We start from the raw sequence: 23,544 nt of genomic DNA, 5'->3' as shown, positions 1-23,544 counted from the left end.
AAGCAATCATCCGAACAGTTCACCCTCAAAAAAGTTAAAAAGATAGGCTCATAATGCGTCGGCTGGGCGTCAAGTCACCACAAAGTGTCCGCCGCATGCATAGAGATTAAAGAATGATAAATAATTGATAGTGGTAGGCAGTGACTAATAAAGGTTACAACAGAGACTGGTACAGGTTATATAATGACTACAAATGACTTGTAATTAGCCATATGTCTGATGAATTGCAACGAGTATACTTGATGAGAATGACTAAAATGCTTAGTAATGAGTAATAATAGCTAAAATGAGTATACTTATGAATTGTAATGCCCAATATGTCAAATGATTGTAGCAAGTACAATTGATTAGACATTACTAAAAATGCTCAGCAATGAGTAGCAATTACTAAAATGACTGAAAATTATTAATATTGTTACGAGGTGAATTAAGCCTTCCCACAGGACCGGGTCGCACCAGACGTTGGAAGGCAGATCTTGGTCCCGTTCAGCACAGCTTTTTCTACTACTTTCACCACGCACACCTCTGTCCTTCCACTACTTCGTCTTCGTTCCTCCGTGACAATTTCCCGCAGCTGAAGACCGCTGGGCAAGTTATGCTGTCTCCCGAGAGTGGCATGGCTTCAGGCGAGCGACGTGCGACAGTTCAGTTGAGAAAACGCGTGCAATTTCACAGGCGATGTCACTAATTCTGGCCAAGACCACATAAGGGCAATCATAGTGGGCTGGTAGCCTTTGATGCAAGCCGCGGCGCCGGACTGGACGCCAAAGGCAAACCATATCGCCCGGAGCGTAGGTAATATGCCGGGGGCAGCCATCGTAGCGATCCTTGAAAAGCTCTTGTGATGCATCGCCCGCAAGCAAGATCCGACGACCTTCAGCCAGACAGTATCTCGGCGGCATATAGATTTTCACCGGTAGAACGGCAGGATTATGTCGAGGATGTAGCATGGCGGACGAGCATCCAAGATATAGGATGGACTCTATCCAGTAGTTTCCTGTGCTGCAGTATTGAAAAAGCATGTAGCGCAGTATAGTGCCCCTGTGTAGGGCAGTATAGTGTCCCTGTTCTTATGCTCCGAGTCCACATACATGGTAAGTATGTTGGTCAGTGTCCTGTTGATGCGTTCAGTCAAACCGTTTGTCTGTGGGTGATATGATGTTGAGTGCTTGTAGATGTCTGTGCATAGACGTAGCAGCTCCTCAACGATATCTGCAGTGAATGGGCGGCCTCAGTCACTGATTACTGCTCGTGGAGGTCTATGCCACTAGAGGACCGAGTTTAAAATGAACAGCGACACTTGATGCGCGGTAGCCGATGGTAGAGCAGCTGTTGCACAATAGAGAGCAAGGTAGTCGGCCCATATCACGATCTACCGATTGCCGTTTAGAGATTTGGGAAAAGGCCCAAGAAGCTCAATTCCAACTTGCTCAAACGGGTTCCTGGGAGGCGCCGCAAGGTGAAGTAGGCCACGTGGAGCGGATGAATGGCATTTATAACGCTGGCACTGCGTGCCGCTGGCCATATATTGTTCTGTCACGGAACGCATACATCGGTCAGTAAAACCGCTCTTGAACGGGACGAGGCGTGCGACTTCATCGCAGATTTTCGGATGCGGGGTTGTCATGCATCACACGTGAAATAAAAGAGAACAGAGCCTTTAGAACAACAAGCAGGTATCGTGGGCCTACATGAGAGTAGTTCTTTTTCTACAAGAGACCATCGCGGATACAGAAAGGGCCTTTAACGCCTTGGTTGCGTGCGGTATCAAAAAAGGCTGTTGAGTAGGATCTTCGCGTTGCTCACTCTTAAAACCTCAACATCAGAAATGTCTGGGACGATGGGGGAAATGTAGTGGTCGATATTGTCACTATCAAACTCTGTTCATGGCAGTGGCATTCGGGAGAGACAGTCTGCATCGGCGTGGACAACACAGAAGTTATACTCCTGGAGACAGAGGACCCAGCGCACGAGGCGAGCGCATGGATCTCGAAGCTTGACGAGTCAGCACAGGAAGTGATGGTCGGTCACAATCTTGAATAGGTACCCGTACAAGTGCGACCAGAGCCTCCGCACAGCGAAGATCACGGCAAGGCATTCTTGTTTTGTGACGGTATAGCTGCGCTCTGGCTAGCTGAGGGAGCGGATCGCACATGCAACAACTTGCTCCTAATCATTTCTGCGCTGAACTAAAGCAATGCTGATGCAAACACCACTAGCATCAGAATGACCTTGTGGTGCGGGGGGGGGGGGGGGGTCGAAATGCCGGAGAACGAGATGTGAGGCGAGTAGAAATTTCAGCTGGCTGAATGAGGCATCGTACTCGGTAGTCCATTCAGATGAAGCTCCTTTGTGAAGAAGGCACGTCAGCGGCTCGGCGATACCTACAAAGCGGTCAATAAAACGCCGGGAATAGGAACATAACCGCAAATTCTGCGAACTTCTTTGACTGTACGGGGAGCTTGAAACACTCTAGAGCTGCTGTTTTCTGAGGGTCTCGTCTCACGCCCTCCTCATCAACGAGATGGTCGAGCACCAACGCTTGACGCTCGCCAAAGTGACACTTCTTGGAATTGAGGACTAATCCGGCGTTATGCAGTCTAATACGCGCGCTAAGCGCTCATTATGCTCTTCGAACGTTGTATAATAAATTGCGACGTCATCAAGATAGCACAGACATATGTCCCATTTCATGCCACGCAATACCGTGTCCATAAATCTCTCAAACGTCGCAGGCACGTTCCAAAACCGAAATGGCATTACATTGAAATTCAAAAAGTCCATCCGGCATTACCAACGCCGTTTTTCCTTTGTTCGCCTGATGAACCGGGATTTGCCAGTAACCGGATCGCAGATCGACGCAGGAAAAATGAGAAGTGCCGGAGGGGCAGTCTATGGCACCGGCGGTAGTCCATGCAAAATCCCACATGCCGTTTTTCTTACGGACAAGAATCACGGGAGCAGTCCAGGGGCTAGACGATTCCTGATCGACTTTCTTCTCAAGCATCTCTGTGACTTGCTCGGGGATTACTTTGCGCTCGGAAGGTCACACACGATAAGACAAATCGGGCGAGACGAACCGTTATTGATAGTGTGGTGGGTACGAGACTTGGGAATAAAGGGTGGTCCACGGGGTTGGGAGAAGTCGAAGTCAACTGAATTCTGTAGCACAATGTCTACAAATGAGCGACATTGAGTGGTGCTCGGTGTTTTGTTGATCATGCTCGGAATTGTGCGTTCAGCGCTGGAGGCTGGAACGAGTTAAGTCAGGGCTGCGATGATCGACGCCACAGCTGGAGGCGCATCGGGTTCATACAAAGCAAGTTAAGTTTTAAGCCACTTGGTGAAAGGACCGGTTGAGATGAAGAATCAGCTGGTCACAACCACACGCTGCAGTTAACCACAGACACCAGACTGTGCGGCACTACAGCATTGCACTTAAGGCAGGTCGAATGTACTTGGTTTCACTAACGCTTCAAACATTTCACCTTTGCCAAGGGCATTGAACACTGGAACACACACTGCAGCCCGCGATGACGCAGTGATATCCTGAGATATACTAAGTACTTTTCTGGTGTCAAGCCATGAAGCCGGGCAAATTTATACGCCCAAAATAAACTTTACTACTTGCGCAATCGACCGTCGCTCCGCATAGCGTTAAAAAGTATATTCCTAAGATGACGTCATGAGTAGAGCTAGGGATAGCAATGAAATCCGCTAGGTAAACGGCTCCACCCAATTGAACTTCAAGATCACATACTCAAGAGGACGCAGCGGCTCGCCACTCACACCACAAAATTTTGAGGTTGCACCACACTTGAAAATCACTTTCCGTTCCATCAGCCATTTAATCTCATACTAACGACTGAAACAATTGCACCGGTATCAGCGAGGGCTAGCGTAGACATGTCACTAACGACCACATAACTATTGCCTCCATCGGTCGCGCTGGTTAGTTTTCCGGATGAGGTGACGAGGGTCAGCGACGAAGGAACGGAGATCGCCGCGTGCGAAACATGGGAGGAGGAGCGACACTCCGACCTGACGCCGGGGACGAATAACGAAGAGTAGCGTGCCGAAGTTCTGTTGAAGGAAATGAGTACGCACTCAAAGTCTATGCACCCTGGTATCCCGTCCGCGCTGGTAACATTGGGGGCCCGTATCGATTCCCACAGTGTAAGCAAACCATAGGTGGACGATCAAAGTTCTGTGTCTGGTAGCGTTGATCGGTGCCGGGATCCATTGAAAAGGCATCACGCCGTGCGTTCTGGGCATGAACTGGCGATGACCGCTCATAGTACCGTTGGTCCTGGTGCAACCTCGGCGCGTTATATGGTCGAGGATAGTTAGACGTGTGGTGCGCACCAAAGTTCACTGGTTGATGGAAAACGACTATCCCGATCGCTGCATGGATGTGGATGCGTGATCACAAAGGAGTACTTGGGAGCCGGACAATTATTTTCGAACTATCCGGCGGATAGTGGAGGCGAGATTAATGGCTTCAGAAGTTGTTTCCATGGCAGTGACTGTTGTCACTGTGTCCAAGCAAAATAACTTTGGTATTATTCGGCGCATCTTGAAGTTTTCAAATATTCGGTAATGCCGCGACGACATCGTCGACTGTGTTCGGACTTTACTTACTGATAATAAACGTGTAGATGTTCTCAGCGAAGCCCTTGAGTAAATGTCCCGCCTTGTCCTCTTGGGACATACGAGCCGAGGTGACCTTGTAGAGTTTCAGCACTGCCTCAATATACTGTGTACAAGTCTCACCAGGAAGTTGAGCCTGATGAGTCAATATCTACTCAGCCCTCTTATTTTGCGCCGAGAAATCACCGGATCACTTTGCTAGTTCTTCCACGGAACGAGGCCATGTCAATGTACCCTCGTGGTTCTCATACCATGTGAGGGCCGTATCCGTGAGCGAGGAAACGACATTCGCCAGTTAGTTATTATTGGCCCACTTGTTATAGCGGCTCACTCGTTGGTAGTGGGTGAGCCATTCGTCCACGTCATCACCAGCTGCTCCCGCGAAGGAGCTGGGCTCTCGATAATGAGGTCAGGAACCGCTGAGTGTAGGCCTAAGTGGGGCTTCTCCGTCCAGCAACATCTCGGGCACTTGAGGTGGAAGGCCGACGAGGCTCGGGTTGATCCGTTGTTAATTAGGACGTACCCAGCAAACCTCCAGCAAGATGTTACGAGGTGAAATAAGCCATCACACAGGGCGGGGTCGCGCCAGACGAGATGATGATGATGATGATGAGCCCAGACAAAATGGCACATACCCACTACGAGGGATTGGCCAGGGTACATTGTAGATTCTAAATATATATGGTCTAGGATTCTTGGTTCCGTCCAGCACAGCACTTCCACGCTTTTCACCACGCACACCTTTTTGTCCTTTCACTGCTTCGTATTCGTCCCTCCGTGAAAATATGTCTAACGACCACTTAAAACGAATACAATTGATTTTAAATGACTAAAATTACTAGTAACGACTTGAAGTGAATGTCGTTGTTTCGCAGAAGCTGTATGGCGATTTCATGTACATTTCAGGAAACTGGTGTTGGTAGTTTTTTTCTGTCACTGGCAACAGTGGCATTGCGCTTACTGCGGCACTTTAGAGTCCGGGCCGTGAGTATTCCCTTTAAAATAACCGGCATAATGTGAAATCGGTATATAAATTTTCAACCAATTATACTGTTCTGATTTCATTCCGAATTGCTGATTGCTACCAGCGCTCGGCGTCTGAGAGTAGTGCACGCCGCCGTAGCTCCAAGGCCTTCGAGATTTCATTACAGTTCTGAGCTGCCTTTTTTTAATCGACAGACTACTGACTCCATAAATTTGAAACGGAATGTGTAGCAAATCGCGAGTAGATGGACAATTGGTTCAAGAACCCAAATTCCTTCGAGTTCGGTTGCGATTTAAAATCACCAAGGCTTGCGCTCAGTAACATTTAAAGATGGCTGTGTGGCAGGACTATCAGGTGCCTTGGTGACCAGCGCCGTTGTTAGGGTGCAGACACTTGTCTCTCCGGCAACATGTTGGGTCTCACACTTCCGTTCGGCTGCAGTGAGCGCTGTGCGATGGCAGGAAGGTTTGGAGAGATAACTACTGCAATCGAGCGGATTCCATTAATTTCGTGTTTACCTAGACAGGATCAAGGTACCAAAGACTGCGGAAGTGAATAGCAATTAGGTACGCTATATCATGATTAGTAGCTCATCATGTCGTCAAACTCGGCGCCTTTTGTGCTTTTGTATCTTCGGCAGAAAAAGCAGCGTATTTCTTGGAGATTCGTCGACCTCGACACTCAAAGTTGAAAATATTTTCCAGAAACGCAGGATAGCCTATTTAATTCTCCAGAGAAACCGTGACTTTTCACCCTTATGTAAGGGAAGTTTAAACTAGGATAGGGGGAGGGGGGAGTTTTCGTCAGTAATGCCGCGCCAACAGCTTCAGAAGAATTCGTTCCGTGCCAACATTTCTCAGATACCTTTTTCTTTTCGTAGATTGCTTATAGCCGCAGGAATGAGATTTTTTTTTTCTTAGAAGGCAGAATGCGATGATTGGAGCAGGATTTTTGGAACGTAAGAATGCGGTCGTTAACAAACAAAGCACACGCTGTCTCTTTCGCATTAAGCCACATCATTGGTACCGCCACGGCCGTTCGATGGAAGCGCACTAGGTGCGGCCTGCTACGTCGCCCGAAACCGGCGGGAGGCGCCTACTTCCAGTCGCCACCGCCGCGGCGCCACCGTTCGGGGACAGCCGCGCGCGGAGGGCTGCGCCTGGCTGCGCTTTGAAGGAGGCGTCGGCGTGGTAGAAGCCTTTTATTTTAAGGATATAAGAGCTCCGCTTCACTCAATTTGGCAACACGAATTAGTATATACTGTCGTGTCCAGTGTGACCATGCCAGCACTTAGCGCTTGCTCGGCAGGGATGTATATTGGAGTGTACCCCGAAAAACGTATAGTGACGTTGGTTCAAGGCCACTCGAATGGAGAGCTCGCATTACCGAGAGGTTGCATTCGGATCCAATTGTTTGTCACATGAAGATGTGACCCGGCTGTGAACAATTCGATGTTGTTCAGCTGCCATGGTAGCCTAATGCATAACCACTTAATTAACTATGTCGCGAATTCCGTGTGTCATTTTCATACCATTTACTCATTCCTGCATACAGCTTTTATACACAAATTGATGTCAACCTGTTTTAAGCTGCCAGCGCTATCCAATAAAAAAATGTTCTACTATGAGCAACCTGTGTGAAAATGCGACATGTAACCAACCTTTCTATCTCATCGTGACAAATGTTACGGTGGAAATATAAACATGTTTATTAGGTTAAATCTAGATGATAACCTGGGATCTTCAGCTCAGTTGGAGACCTTAAACTTTGTACGCCAGAACGCTGTCCGTCATGGCTTCCCACATTTGGCATGACCGGAAAAAGTAAGCGCGCTTGACAGAGCCGGTCTGTCTCAAGGTGCTACCTATATGCGCAGAAAGTTTTATTACTATTTTTATTGGCTGCTCGAAACCCCATACAATTTTGCTGGTTCGTAATTTTCAATGGAAGAACGCGCATCGAGTGTTCCTGTTGCGAAACTCTTAGCTGCGATCACAAGAATGTTCACGCTTCAGAGCGCTACGGCAGCCGAGATTCAGCGAGCAGCCGAGTACGCTTATTTAATGGCCACAAACAAAAAAAGGAAGAAAATTACCAATCGCAGACGGAAAACCTTTCTTGAAAGAGGTTTAATAACGTCGCTCCATTGTTGAGTTGACATTTCCAGCCCAGCTCGCTATCAGTGGGGGCAGCAACTTAACAATACCTTGCATAGCGCTTTAGCATGGGCACGATCAATGTTTTTATAGATTAGCTGTAGGTACTGTGTACAGTGAGAAAACAATGATGAAATCAAAAGTTTACACAGCTGGCTACTGACCTCTTCAGACTTCATCATCTTGTTAATGAAGGTGCTCGTAAGCTGACAAAGCTTGATTACTTCCTTTGCGGGGTACATCAAGCCTGCATTGCCCTTGGTTTTCATTAACCTGTAACAGGCCCAGTTGACTCATATTTCCTGCAACGGGCTCTTGCACGACTGACATGTCGCCTCAAAACCATTACCAAATATCGCATAAATTAAGCAACAACCATGGTAGTGATAAACAAAACATGGGGTTCTTAAGTCTCCTTGAGGAGCTTCGTTAGAGTGCCCGCACTTTGCTACCTGTTTATTCACCGCATCCCGTAATTGCTGCCTCTGTCGCATATTATTAGAATGCAGCTTTAAGCCACCGCATTATATGAAATAGCACCCTACACATAGCTACACAAAGCCCCTCTTTACCGAAGCCGTACGAACGGGCCCTACAGGAGTCTGGTGTGCCTGACTTGGGATCTAAGGGTCCCGCTTTCAATAATTCCCATTTCACCCTTCATCTTATTGACTCTCTTTGGTTTGGCAGCTCCTGCCACATTGAACATGTCATGTGTTCTCATTGCGCCAAAGGTGTCTGGCCATGTCACTAACTAAGGCACCTCTTACCAGATAGGTTTTTTCCGACTTTCCGCCGACAGAGCGGGCGCCGGATTTTCTGTGGAACGTGGCTTTTCATTTTATCGCATCGGCTCAAACAGTCTCAAGAGTATAAACAAATGTTGTATGCGCAATCTGCTTTACTTGCAAGGCCACTCAGACTAGCGCGGCAAAATTTAGAACAAATTGCATGCTTATATAAAAAAACCCTTCGTATCTTTTTCTGATATGTCCTCGCTACATAACCTGCGAGAAAAGCTTCTGGTGCAACCTCATCGTGTTCATCTGCTTCACAACACATCGTTAAAAATCTTAGTTCACTGGCCAGCGCCCTGGTAACTAAATAGGTTAAACAACGTGACGGGAACACAGGAAAAGAGGCCGACACAACTAGCGCGGTTGTGCCGTCTTCTTCTCCTGTGTTCACGTCACGTTGTTTGCACGGTTAATCTATAATTCATCACCAACAAGTTCAATCTGCTGTCCCTTGTAGCAAATTCAATGGCAGCTGATACGGTATTATGCTTCAGCATCTGGACTTTTTAACCTCAGCGCCGCTTTCATTTCAAAGGAAGCGAGTGCATTTCCACTCCCCACTGCTGTCTTTGCCTGAAGCGAGCTCAGCAGATAAAATTAGAGGGTCTCTTAGACGTCTCTTAAGCGGAGGACGGCGAAAGCCTACCATTCTCCTATCATTTGCCTCTCATCGTTTGGCGCAGTTCGTCATTTCAAGTCGTCGTTTGATATATTGGTCGTTTCCCAGTCATGATATGAGTCTGCCTGCGTAGTCATTGTAGCCCTTATCACTCATAACTAAGCAGGTTACTCATTTAGAATCAGCAGTGGTCATTACATGTCGTTTCACATATTGGTCATTTCGTAGCCATTAACAGTAATGATGAATCATGCCTAGCTATTTTAGTCATTACCACACATCGCTATGCACTTTTACTCATTTCTAATCAATTGCGGTCATTACATGTCGTAGTTTGACATAATGGTCATTACAAATCATTATAGTCATTATTAACCATTATTAGTCATTAGCATTAGTCATTACCTCTATCAATGTCTGTTTATAACTTTTATTGATTACCTATCACCATCAATGATTTTCATTCTCAATCTCCCTCCTTGCACGTCCGCTTTTGCAACACACACCAGTACACAGATGCGACGCACAGATTACTGGCACAGCTTTTGCGCGCAGATTTTCGCTCCATGAGCCTAGAACGGCTTTCGCCTTAAAAAGACAAACGCATCCCGTCTCAACGTTAACGTGCTTGCACATGCGCACACAAAAAAGTTTGCGTTTACCACGCAGACGCGAGGTGAACGCGCCCAGAAAGGAAGCGAACCGCGCGCTCAGAGCCCGCGACCCCGGCGGCGACGTGTCCCCGAACAGTAGCGCCCTCAGCTGAAATAGCGGGCGCAACTGTCAACTCCCCGAGGACGCGCTTGCCCATTGACGGCGGCGCGATGCAGCAGGCCGCACCCAGTGCGCTTCCATCGAGCGGCCGTGGTACCGCTATACCACCATAGAAAAAAAGCACCACATGCAATTTCTAGCTTACGCGGCCGTTGAGGTGAGACAGCGTGCCCCCCACCCCCCACCCCCTTCCCCAACTTCCACCCAGAAGGGAAAACAGCGACACGAGGTTCCCACCCTGATAGCCTGGGCGAGTACATCGAGGCACCCTAGGCAGACTGTTAGAGTGCAGACCCACGGAGGCGCAGAGCTGTGCCACGGGAATATCGGGGAGGGCATATATGGAAAATTCCTAATCTAAAGCTGGAGATTTTTAGGGACGACGAAAGCGAAAGCACCACAACTGCAGTCGAGACGAGCGAGAGCACACTATATTAGTACTGGAGGCATAAGAGGAAAACGAAAGATTTGCTGAATTCGCCGTATAATATAACCTAGGCAATATAACTTTGAAAATAGCAAGAAAACTGCTAAGATAACTAAGAATCAAATCTAGACCAAACGTTTAAAATGTGCGCACTAAACAAAAAGCCAATTTCCTACGCAATGTTGCGTATGGTACCGCACCACGATTTACAAGCGAACAAATAAAATTATTCTATCCAACTGACATTACTTGGCTGGAAGGAGATTTCTGCGGGATTTATTTTATTTATTCTAGTTAAACTGGATAATTTCTACTTTTGGCAAACGAATTAAAACTCTAGCTAGCAATTACGAAGCACACATATCCGAGAATGGTGGGAAAACCTCGCACGCCATGTGCTTTAGAAGGTTCTTGAAGAAAATAATAAAGCGAGATTATAGAGAAGGGAAACTCCGGGGCCACTACGACTATGTACAGTCACTCAACGGTCGTGCGAACACGACCTCAGCGCACACTTCTGCTTGCTCATAATTGCGTATTAGTGTAGCTTATCCATACGCCAGACGAGAGCACGCTTATATCTTCTTCTAATATTATTTTTTATTTTGCACTACGAGTAGGTACAAATTTGCTTTCATACTGACATTGAATTATAATGCAGCAGTTGATTGCAACTAGTTAATTTTTGTCCATTGCGCCCTTTGTTCCCATTCTAAGGCTATTCTGCTCTTCGGATAAGTATCACGAAGGCTGTTACGAGGGTGCGCACAGCAAGCCCGCACATCTATGCGTGCATTCACTAGCTCATAACCGAACATGCTTTTGCACGTTAAACCCTATGTACTATTTATTCACTGTCTTGTTCACACTCACCCATCTTGGTTGCAAAGCGTCCAGCGAAGTCAAGCCTCCGATCGAGCAGCGCTTCCCGGATGGTCTCGTGCCCATTGAGGAAGACCATGGGCTTATGGGACATCCAGAGTGTGAAAACATCGCCGTACGTTTTGGACCACTCGGTGGCTTCACAGTGCAGGTACTTCACCTTGCTAAGTGCTTCAGGAAGCAAAAAGTACTGAAATGTGGTGGTGTGTACAACAGGTGCTCGAAAGGAGTCATAAAACTGCTTATGGCTAGCATTATTCTTCTCCGCAGAACGTATAGAGTCTGGCAGCAGTAATAAAAAACAAACACCGAGCTCGATTTTAGCATTAGCAGTGCACCAGTGGTCTTTACAGTGTCTAACACGAGCTTTTCGCTTTTCTGATCGATATCCAACAACTCCTCTAAGTACACGCGAAAAACGTTCCCTCTTAATTCTAGTAATTTGTAAAAATAATGGCGCTGATTTAATTAAACCAGAAAATTTAGCTAGTCGTCTGGATTTCAAAACAGTATGTGCAATTTCTTTTACCTCTGGCCTTATTGCCTTATGAAAAAAATAAAACACGTCGGGCGTGATCCCAGTATTGCAGAAACTTGCACTCTGAAATGAGCTTGAAATCGTTGACGTGGTTAAACTAAATCCCTGCGCATTGACCATTAAGGGTCTGTACCGCACCATAGACTCCCTTTGCAGAGGCAAATGCGAGAGAGGTAATCATCAATGTATTGTTACTCAGCGCAGCGGTACTAGCTAGTCGTGCTGAGGATGAAGAAGTGCGACAGTCTCCGAGAAGACGACGACGCTGAGGGTGTGAAATCGGTGCTCTGACCAACGTTAGTTGTGCGGACAGCTTTCAGACTGTAGATCTTCCACGTCACATCTCTTGGTGGAGGTGAATCTATTCCATCCCCTGTCACAAGCTAGATCTCCGCAGCCGCCGCCACATCGGCACCACTACAATGACTACAGACGCCTCTACCTCTACAGCCGCCGCACCTGCTGTTGTAATTGCCCACCCCCGTGACCATGAAACCTTCTGCGGGACCGACGACGTCGACGTAGACGACTGGCTAGCCCTATACGAGCGCGTGAGCAAGCACAACAGGTGGGATGCCACACTCATGCTCGCGAATGTAATCTTTTACTTGGCTGGTACCGCGCTGGTGTAGTTTGAAACCCACGAGGACGAGCTAACATCTTGGGATATCTGCAAACAGAAGCTCCACGATCTGTTTGGAACGCCTATTGGCCGCCACATCGCCGCCAAGAAAGCGCTCGCCTCTCGCGCCCAAACGTCTACAGAGTCTTATCTCAATTACATCCAAGACGTCCTGTCTCTATGCCGCAAAGTCGACCAAGGCATGCCTGAGGAGGATAAAGTCGGCCATATAGTAAAAGGTATTGCCGACGATGCCTTCAACCTCCTCTTGTGCAGGGATTGCTCCACCGTGGACTCTGTGCTGCAGGTGTGCCGACGTGTCGAGCAGGCGAAACAGAGGCGCATATCTCACCGTTTCGACCGGCTGCCGAACACTGCTGCTAGCTCCTCCTGTATCGATATCCCCACTCCTCGACCGCCTGCTAACGACAGCACTTTGACACGCATTGTCCGCCAAGAGCTTGAGGCATTGACTCCCGCGGCCTCACTGTCGCATACACCCGACAACATCCTGGCTACCATATCACTTATTAAGGCTGTTGTTCGCCAATGGGTTGCGAATTTGGGCTCCCCTTCTACCAGCGCCACCGACACCATGGATTCAGGACCTGCCCCTCCAGTAATTGCTGCTGCCTCAACCAACGTCGGTTTCTCGCCCCGATATCGGTACCGCAACCCAAATGAATGGCGTACCCACGAAAATCGCCCCATCTGTTTTACTTGTTCTCGCGTTGGCCACATTTCCCGTCACTGCCGTAGCCGCTGGTACACACCATCTCTCCAGTACACCTACGTCGACCGCCGCGGAGACTATGCCCCTCGCTATTCCCCACCTCGCTCCGACCAGAACCGTGCTGACCCCGGTTCCACTGTCCGTGCTGCCAACCGTTCACCATCCCCACAAACACGACGTTCGCGTTCTCCTCTTCCTCGCCGCAGTTCGTCACCGTCCTATTCTGGCCACTTACCGGAAAACTAGCCAATGCAGCTCCCGCAGGTGACGCTGCATTTATGACCCGGACCGAAAACCCTCTGCTGACCCCTGCCCTACAAAATAACCGTATCGACGTCCTTGTGGATGGAGTTCCCGTTTCTGCTCTAATTGATACAGGCGCCCAACTGTCCGTTCTCAGCTCCTTATTTCGCCGTCGCCTCAAGAAAGTCCTTACGCCAGCCGTCTCGTCCACAGTTCGCATCGCCAATGGTAGCCCTGCTGCCGTGGATGGCATGTGTACGGCGCGAGTTACAATTGCTGACCATCATGTCCCAGTGTTGTTCACCGTCCTACATGAATGCCCCCACGATGTTATCCTTGGTATTGACTTTTTAACAGCCCCCTGTGCCCTTATTGACTGCTCTATCTGCCTACTTTTCTTGGACCTTCCGATTTGCTCTGAAGACCCCTCGTGCTCACCTCGCCTTCGATCAGCGCAGTTCAGCCGCCTTCCTCCTGAAAGTGCAGTTTACATCCCTATGTCGCCATTCCCACACGTCCCGGACGGCGACTATCTCGCGTGTCCTATTACTGATGCCATGCTGCAGCGGCACGCCACCCTTCCTCATGTTATTGTGCACATCTCTCAGAACCGCACCACTCTCCCTGTCCTTAACTTCAGCTTGTCAACTTAAGTTCTGCCCAAGGGAATTTCACTCGCTGCGCTGCCCTCGATGACCGACTGTGCCATATCAGCCCTGACTACGGATCATTCAACTGCCGTCCCTGCAACCACTCCCTCGTCCTCCACATCGCGCCCTGATCCTCTTACCAGCCTGATTGCAGCTGATCTCCAACCTGATTTCGCCGCTGAGTTACACAAGCTTTTGTTCACCTACAGTGACCTTTGTGACTTCGGAACCCGCCCATTGGGTCAAACTACAGTTGTCAGCCACCGCACTGACACCGGAGACGCCAGTCCTATTCACAGGCGGCCCTATCGTGTTTCTCTTGCCGAGCGATGCGTCATTCAAACGGAGGTCGAGAAGATGTTAGCGAACGACGTAATCGAGCCTTCCAGTAGCCCCTGGGCATCCCCTGTCGTGTTGGTCAGGAAGAAGAATAACAGTTGGAGATTCTGCGTTGATTACTGCCATTTGAACAAGATAACAAAAAAAAAGATGTCTATCCTCTTCCGTGTATCGACGACGCGCTTGATAGCTTGTACGGAGCCAGCTACTTTTAGTCCTTCGACCTTCGTTCCGGCTACTGGCAGATCTCCGTTGATGAGAGAGACCGTGAAAAAACAGCATTCATCACCCCTGACGGCCTCTATCAATTTAAAGTCATGCCTTTTGTCCTTTGCAATGCCCCAGCAACCTTCGAACGCATGATGGACTCTTTACTCAGAGGCTTCAAGTGGACCACCTGTTTGTGTTATCTTGACGATGTAATAGTTTTCTCGTCTACATTTGAAAGCCATCTCCTTCGCCTTTCTACAATCCTGTCGCTTTTTCGCCGCGCCGGACTTCAACTAAACTCCAAGAAATCAAAGTCCTTGCTCACTTGGTTAATGCTTCCGGCGTTCAGCCTGACCCTGACAAGATTCGTGACGTCAGAGATTTTCCCACTCCGCGATCATCCAGCGATGTTCGAAGTTTTATTGGTCTATGTTCATATTTCCGAAGATTCGTCCCGAACTTTGCAGCCCTTGCTCGTCCTCTCACCTGCCTCCTCAAGAAAGACGTTTCATTTTCTTGGGGGCCTGAACAAGCTGCAGCTTTCTCGGAACTTATTGCTGCTCTCATAACTCCACCCGTCTTGGCCCATTTATACCCATCCGCCAATACCGAACTCCGCACCGACTCAAGTGGCCATGACATAGGAGCTATACTTGCTCAACGACAACACGGCCGTACAAGGGTGATTGCGTATGCCAGCCGCCTCCTATCAACGCCCGAACAAAATTATTCTATCACAGAGCGAGAGTGCCTGGCGCTTGTCTGGGCTATTACGAAATTCCGCCCTTATTTGTTTGGTCGCCCTTTTACTGTTGTAACAGACCATCATGCCTTGTGTTGGCTTTCCTCTCTCAAAGATCCTACTGGTCGTTTGGGTCGGTGTGCGCTACGATTACAAGAATATACCTTTTCTGTCGTCTACAAGTCCGGTCGGCTTCACCAAGATGCAGACTGCTTGTCCCGCCATCCCGTCGACTCCCCTAGTCCTAACGTTTCTGACGATGACGCATGTGTCTTGTCTGTCTCGGCCTTTTCTAACATTTCCCACCAACAGCACTTAGACCCTTCGCTGCATTCCATTATCCTTCGTCTTACCTCCGACCACCCTGATCCATCTCTTGCTTTATTTCTGCTCCACGAGAACACACTATACCGACGTAATATGCGACCAGATGGCACAGACCTTTTGCTCGTCGTTCCCCAGCACCTTCGTTCCACCATCCTTGAACAGTTTCATGATGCTCCCACGGCTGGCCACCTGGGTGTATCTCGCACATATGACAGCTTACGCCGACGTTTTTACTGGCCGGGGCTCTACCGCTCTGTCCAGCAGTACATTGCAGCATGTGAACTGTGTCAACGTCGGAAGAAGCCCACAATTTTGCCTTCAGGTCATTTGCAGCCAATCCCCATACCGACTGACCCGTTTTCCTGTGTAGGCGTTGGCCTTCTTGACCCCTTCCCAGTTTCCGCCTCCGGGAACAAATGGATCGCCGTCGCCACCGATTACGCTACTCGGTACGCTATTACCCGAGCCATTCCGACCAGCTGCGCCACAGACGTCGATGACTTCCTTCTAGAAAACGTAATCCTTCATCATGGTGCCCCTCGCGAACTACTAACTGACCGTGGCCGTTGCTTCCTGTCGCGAGTGGTTGACGAAATTCTTCGTTCGTGCTCCGTCCGCCACAAATTCACCACCGCCTATCACCCCCGGACCAACGGCCTCACGGAACGTCTAAACCGTACCCTCACAGACATGCTGGCTATGTATGTGTCTGCCGACCATCGCGATTGGGACGTTCATCTCCCTTTTGTGACGTTCGCCTACAATTCTTCTGTCCATTCTACCACTGGATACTCCCCATTTTATTTATTATTTGGCCGACACCCGTTGCTGCCCTTCGACACCTCCCTATATACCCGCGGCAGACGCCACCAGTACTTACGCCAGTGATGCCGTTGCCCGCGCTCATGATGGCCGCCGGATAGCTCGTGCCAGGCTCTCTGCATCCCAAGATTCTCAAAAGTTCCGGTACGACAGTCGCCACCGTGATGTCCACTACACTACTGGATCTCTCGTCTTGCTGTGGCTCCCGTGCCGTCGAGTAGGCTTGTATGAAAAACTTTTGCTCCGTTACATAGGCCATTACCGTGTTTTGCGCCCCGTGACCGACGTCACATACGAAGTTGAATCTGTGCTACCGAAGTCCTCGTCCACAGCACCAACCTCCGAAATAGTGCATGTGTCCCGTCTGAAGCCCTATTATGCACGTTCTATTTCGCCAACGTAGACCGCACCGGGACTTTGCTTTTCCCGAGGGGGGTAGTGTTACTTAGCGGTATTAGCTAGTCGTGCTGAGGATGAAGAAGTATGACAGACTCCTAGAAGACGACGACGCTGAGTGTGTGAAATCGGTGTTCTGATCAACGTTAGTTGTGCGGACAGCTTTCAGACTGTACATCTTCCACGTAACAATATAACCCCGCCGGGGTGGCGCAGTGGTTACGACGCTCGACTACTGTTCCCAAGGACGCGGGATCGAATCCCGGCCTCGGCGGCAGCTTTTCGGTGGAGGCGAAAAGCAAGGCGTCCGTGTGCTGTGCGATGTCAGTGCACGTTAAAGAACCCCAGGTGGTCGAAATTTCCGGAGTCCTCCACTACGGCGTCTCTCATAGCCTGAGTTGCTTTGGGACGTTAAACCCCACAAACCAACCAAACCAACCGTAACAATATAGTTTCACACAGGCACAGCGCACCAAAAGAAAAATACTGAAGAGCAATGTGGACAGACAGCGCTAGGCCCCGATGCTGTGTCTCAGCGGTTAGCGGTATCGACTACTGAGCCGGGCGACTAAGGTTCGATCCGTACTGGGGCACCCTTGTATTGTGCGATGGTAGTACTCGTTAACCAACTTCATTCTAGCTGTCGTGGTATACCGAAGCCCTCCACCATGTCGGCCCTAATAACCAATTGAGTCTACAGGGGTCGCTAAATAACATAGGCCAAACTGCCACGTAGCACTGGCACCCAAAGCCTTTATTGGGAAAACGGGCGCCCATATGAACATGACTGATCACTGCAACTCCAAATGACGCGCATCTAATCAATAGGAATACAATTATGCAAGTTATCTTTTATAAGGTTTGACACTATAGGAGTGTTCTGCCCACACAAGCTCTTCCTAACCTAGACCCCTTAACCGCTTCGATAACTCATGTTGTACAATTGTTCTTAGTCTTTCCGAATACAACCATCGTATCCTAGAGGCTTTACAATTTTTACACGGCGTTACAAGCGTTTCTGCCGTAAAGGTTAAGAAAAGGCGTACACAAGATACTAACGAAGGGGGAAAGATGTTCTCATAACAAGTGATTGCGTAAGCATCCGATAAGGCGATGTTTATAGAAAACAATTCTTGCCTTCGTTCCTCTCGATTAATAGCATGTCATCTGATGCGATTGAATTGATGTGATGAATGTAATAGATTCCTCAATAAAGTTGATAGAAAAGTAATAATGTGTGGTTCCCCATCATCTGTCTCCTGCCATGTAAAAATAGACCGTCATGCCCATGTTCATACGCTAGCTCTGAATATAAAATTTCATTTTGTACGAAACGAGTGTAATTTAAGAAGAACTGAAAATATCCAATGCAGAATCAGCGTGAAAGCAACAACAAGAGGCATCCACGCCAGGAATAGACATATTCACATTTAGACACTTAGAGTCCATGCATATCCGTAAGCAGTTGTTCCGAACGGCTTCAAGAATATCCTTGCTTGTCGGAGATAATCTGTGAAGCAGCGGTAAATAGTAGCATAACGCTTCTTCAACGTAGGCTTTTTCAAGCAGAACCATCGACCGGCACTTGCTGTCCCATCGTGTTCCCGCCATGAATCTGAAAACCTGCAATGCTGCAGTAATCCTCTCGCGGAGTTTTTTAATCAGAGGTGGCCAAGAGAGATTACTGTCAGTCATAACATTTAGAAATCGGTGTGATCGTACATATGATAGTGAGCGTCCACCCAGAAAGAGCGGCTATCGAGTCAGCCTTTTTCACGGGAAAACTATAACACTCTTTTCTGCTGAGAACTGAAGACCCCGGAAAGCCAGATACATTGAGATGTGCAGAAATGCTCTCTGAACATGTTGCTGTGCAATATAACGCGAACGTGATGCATTCCAGATGCAGATATCATCTCGAAAAATTCTTATGTGTACTCCTCGTGAAAGATTTCTTGCTATATGTATAAGGGCAATACTGAACAGGATACGGCTGATTACGGATCCCTAAGGTACGCCCCTCTCACTGTGTGAAAGAGGGTTGGACCATTTGGACTGGTCATAAAAACATTAACGAGCACTGCAGAATCTGTATTGGAGCAATGAGAATGCACGGAGGCTGCGGTTGGTGGCTTCTGGTTGCTTCTAGTTGCTTAATTCCCTTCTTGTTACCCCATTTTAGTCTTTAAAATTTTCAAATTGCGCGCCAATCCCTTCCTACTCCCTTTTTCGGCTCGACTTCAGGTTGCGTGACGTCAAATCCTTGACGTCACCTTAATTTACTTATTTAATTAACTATTTAGTATTTGATACATATTGACATCACTCTAATTGACTGACTTAATTACCTATTTTAGTATTTGATACATTCAAATGTAGCGCCAAGCCAATGACTAATCAGACCATTTCAGCCTTTACTTTTCCATTTTTGCCTCTAATTAATTACCTAATTGGCCTCTTTATATTTTCGGGAACGTATTAAATCACCCTCTATCGATTGACTCTACTCATTAACCTCTCCCACTTCTCAATTACGCACAACTGCTGCGGACAACGATTTTGCTGACGCGGTCTGCGGACAGAAATCTGCCAACATAGCGAAGTAATGCTTTCACATTAAAATTTGCTGCTCGTGTAAATAGTGTTCAATCCAGCTGTAAAGCTTTCCACCTAGGCAAAGGCTGGCTAAGGCTGCGAGAACTGCATGATAAAACACAGAGTCAAAAGCGGCCTTGATGTCAAGAAAGACGGCTGTCGGGATCAGTGGCGTAGCCAGAAATTTTGTTCGTTGCAGCGCGTCCTCCTCCATATAGAATTTGTCGATGGCTCAAATATGATTAATTCCAGCCAATAGCCAATAGCCATTGTGTATTAGGTGCTGCAAACGAATTCTTGAATGCCACGCAGTACGCACTGCCAAGACAAATGTAAAATATTAACTTTATTATAAAAGAACATATATGTATGTGACAAACATTGTGGCAGAAATAACTGACATCAATGCTTCCCTGATTCTGTCTGCTGAATAAGTACAGAAAATATTAAACGAAAACTAGAACTAGAAATCTAGAAATCAGCTCCTTCTCTTCGGCGCGTAGGAAGAAGCTTGAAAACGAAAAAAAAAAACCACAAACAAAAAGCGCAACCACGGAGAGAGCATAGTGTACGGGGAGAAGGGCGAGGGAGTACCACTAAGAGCTGCTACAGCACGGTGAGGATTCGCAGAAGGCACGAGAAAAAAGAAAGCCCCAAAAGAGAGACACAGGGATTTTGAGGAAGCGCGGAGTCGAAGGCGAGGGAAATACCGCCTTTGAAACACTGAGCGGGAATGGAAACCTGTCTTGTTTCGTCGTCCACCTCCACCTCCGCGGCCGGCGCGAGTTGACGCGACGAGCCCGCTCGCTATCTAAACGCCCTTGAAACTTAGTGCTCAGAAATGGTTCCTGGCTTTACGTGACACCGTCTGCATGGGCGTTGCTACGAAATGTAGCCCCCAAGTTCGTAATGTTCGTGCCGAAATGTATTTTCGAACGAACCGGAAAAAGATATTGTAGACAAAACCCAGAATGCTTTCGAGCGCCGCTGGTTGTTTTGGACGGCGGTGCATGACAGCACGAAAACATTTCAAGGGGAGGGGGGGGGGGGGGGCTGAAGCCCCATAAGCCCCCCCTGGCTACGCGCCTGGTCGGGATGTACACAGCGTAAAGGCACTCTTAAAGGCCCACTGTCCACCCTCCGGTCGAAAATATCTTCTTCCCCGGTGACTGTGAGACTTCGCCCCTGGAACGCAAGGCCGCAAAATGTTTTTGAAAAGAGTAACTAATAACGCAGTTACAGCCACCACAATCACCCGATTCTATCCTGCCTCTCTCCTTCCGTTCCCTCGCAAAGGTTTTTCACTCTCCTGCCCGAGGTCGTCTAGCCTCCGCAATACAAATTCCCCTTCCTCCTCCGCGTTTGGCGGGAGGTGGGGCGTGGCTCTCCACGAGCGCGAAAAAAAAAAAAACGGTCGAGGGAGCGCGCGCCGCTGGATTCAGTCTGGCCGTGGCGAGGGAAAAGCGCGCTGCGAGCGGTAGACACCCATCCTTCTCCCGTCAGTCAGGGAGACGGACCAATGGACGTCGTTCCCGGTACGTACGTCATTATCGGGGCCTGTCGGGCCAGCGCAGGAAGCGGTGAAGCTGGCTTCTCAAAGGAGAGCATGAGGGAGCTTTGAATTGTATTTTCGATGCCTTGCGGCGCGCGTGTCGCTGTAGAATTTTGCACAGACTATCTCCGGTACCTGATCGAAACACTGGGCTCCTTTTCTTAAAAGGGCCTTCCCTGGACAGTGGCCCTTTAAGTGATGAGACAAGGGTAATGGCATTATAAGTCGCAGACCTATTTTATCGAAACCCTTTCATTTCTTGAGGATACTCATTTCGGCTCTCGAAGAACCAGGTGACGCGTTTGGAGATCATTCGCCCCATAAACTTACCTACGCAGATCAGTAGGGCGATGGGTCGGAAGGATGCGTAAAGGTTTCAAAACGCAAACAACAACAACAACAACAACAACAACAACAACAACAACAACAACAACAACAACAACAACAACAACAACAACAACAACAACAACAACAACAACAACAACAACAACAACATTAAAAACAACACGCGTTATGCACATGGGAAGGAATAATCTACAAATACAGCAATTTGAAGCCATCTCATGTGAAGCAAGCTGTTCTAAATGCATCATTCCACATGATACTTGCTACTGTCGACTGGGAGTGCTAAGCCTGCTGTAGTACGTACGCCTCTGCACTTATAAATAGCGCAATATGCCGTGCTCCTCCGTCATGACCTGGACTGAGATGCAGAAAAAGCACCAAACTTGGGGTAAAAAAAAAGGAACAACAACGGGGCAAAATCATTGCTGAGATATTCCCAATCCCAATTGGGAGGCTCGTTCACGCTATCGAACGAGTAATTTAGCTCGGCTATGAAATGGTACAGTAAGTGGATTAGCGGCGGATTATCAATAACAAAAACTAAATAGTAAAGAAAGAAACTGCACAGCAAAATATCAAAAGCCGAAAAAAATATTATGAAGGAGAAATAAACGGCTGACAGCCTGTTGTGGAGAGCACCACTCTGCTGAACAAGCCTTACGTAGAAGCGAGTACCCACGGCACACTTACTGAGCAGGTTTCCGACCAGTGGTAGTGGGAAAGGCCCTCGGGGGTACTTGGACACCTTTTGATAGAAGAGGCCAACGAAGTATGCCACAACGAATGCCAGTGCCGTTGTGATCCATCGCCAGTCCCAAAGATACGTATAGACCATTTCAAGTCGAAAGCTCCAGGTACAGCGCCTGTCAATTGAAGACAGCGGTGTGCTCCCGGTTAGCAAGAATGCAACAGGAATATTTGCAACTCACTCGTAGAGAAAACGCAGAAGTGTCGCAAACAACGGGAGGCATCAAACTGTGGCAACTACTCCGAAGGCAGCTTTCCCGCAGGCAGGAACGGCAAGTGAGGCCGCCGTCAGGCTGCCTAAGCTACACAATGGCAACTAGAGCGGAAGAGAGGAGCGGGGTATAAAGGGGGGGGGGGGGGCAGCATTGGCTGGGTTATTCATACCCGTAAGCGGCCGCCATGGACGGACGCTTCGAGCGAACGTAGTTGCACCTGACCTATTTTTTTTTTTTTTTGCTTTTATATCCACCTCGACAGCTGGTTATTATTTTGATTTTTTTCGTTGCACATTTTGACAGATCCTCGTGAAACGCATTCTCGTGTGCAGAGAACGCTGCGAGGATAAAGTTATGGAGCCAAAAACACAGCTGTGCAGCTGAGTATAGTCAAGCAGAAATGATAACACGAATAGTGGGGGTGAACGAGACGGGATATTTTCATTGGTATTTTTAGCTGAAGTATGCAGCCTATGTTGCGTGTGTGTACTGGTTCCAGTCATACGTCCCTGAGCAGTGTAGCGAAATATTTCGTATTGATGAAAACCACGTTTACAAACTTAAAGGGCGCTTGGGGATGCCACAGCAGACTGGGAATGAAGAGTATATGCTCAGGCGTAGAACCTGTAACAATACATGGAAGGGAATCTTTCAAAGCAGGTTTGTGATTTCACAGGTAATCTATGAAGCCGTCCTTCGGTGCAGAGCAACCATAGATACCCTAGAAGAGATTGCGAGAATGCGAAACGTCATTTCGAACGAGGTGTATTTTTAACACCGCAGAACGTCTGAAGGTACCACTCTACAGCGCTACTCACGAACACTTTGAGCAGAACTTATGGAAACATATTTATCGTTCAAAGGTTATCATCGGAGCGTTATAAGCTGGAAAGTGCTTTGAATAAATGTGTCACAAAATATGCTACGACATACTGATGGCAACCTATTTTTGGAACATCCCTGTATATATATTGTTATGGGGTGTACCATGCTGGCATTCAGCAAGTGAAGAAAGAACTGTCTGGGTGTGTGGACGAAGACGACTCTCAGTGTTGAGTTGCGCGGCTAAGCGGTGCCCAGCGATTCCAGAGTGGTGTTACCCATCGGTGCGTGATTTCCACTCGTAACATCTTTGGTGGAAGTGAAATCATCAGTGAAAGCAGTGGACGCCACGTCAG

The 23,544-nt window shown here is 48.2% G+C and overlaps 1 protein-coding gene across 1 annotated transcript in view; it reads right to left on the bottom strand.

The window, feature by feature from the left end:
• The window catches only part of LOC146196082 (cytochrome P450 1A1-like), a 42,318-nt gene extending 20,079 nt beyond the window's left edge, over positions 1 to 22,239 (bottom strand). The window contains exons 1-2 of the mRNA XM_084596326.1: positions 22,089 to 22,239; positions 11,282 to 11,461 (exon numbers count right to left, since the gene is read on the bottom strand). Of these exons, the coding sequence (XP_084452452.1) occupies positions 11,282 to 11,461; positions 22,089 to 22,239 (331 nt within the window). The remainder of the gene's footprint in view (positions 1 to 11,281; positions 11,462 to 22,088) is intronic.
• Positions 22,240 to 23,544: the final 1,305 nt, after the last annotated feature.

The sequence above is a fragment of the Amblyomma maculatum genome, chromosome 3 (assembly GCF_055883805.1).
Source record: "Amblyomma maculatum isolate TAMU_Amacu chromosome 3, ASM5588380v1, whole genome shotgun sequence".
Classification (NCBI taxonomy): domain Eukaryota; kingdom Metazoa; phylum Arthropoda; class Arachnida; order Ixodida; family Ixodidae; genus Amblyomma; species Amblyomma maculatum.
The sequence above is the reverse complement of the archived record's forward strand: the minus strand, read 5'-3'. Positions and strand labels throughout refer to the sequence as shown.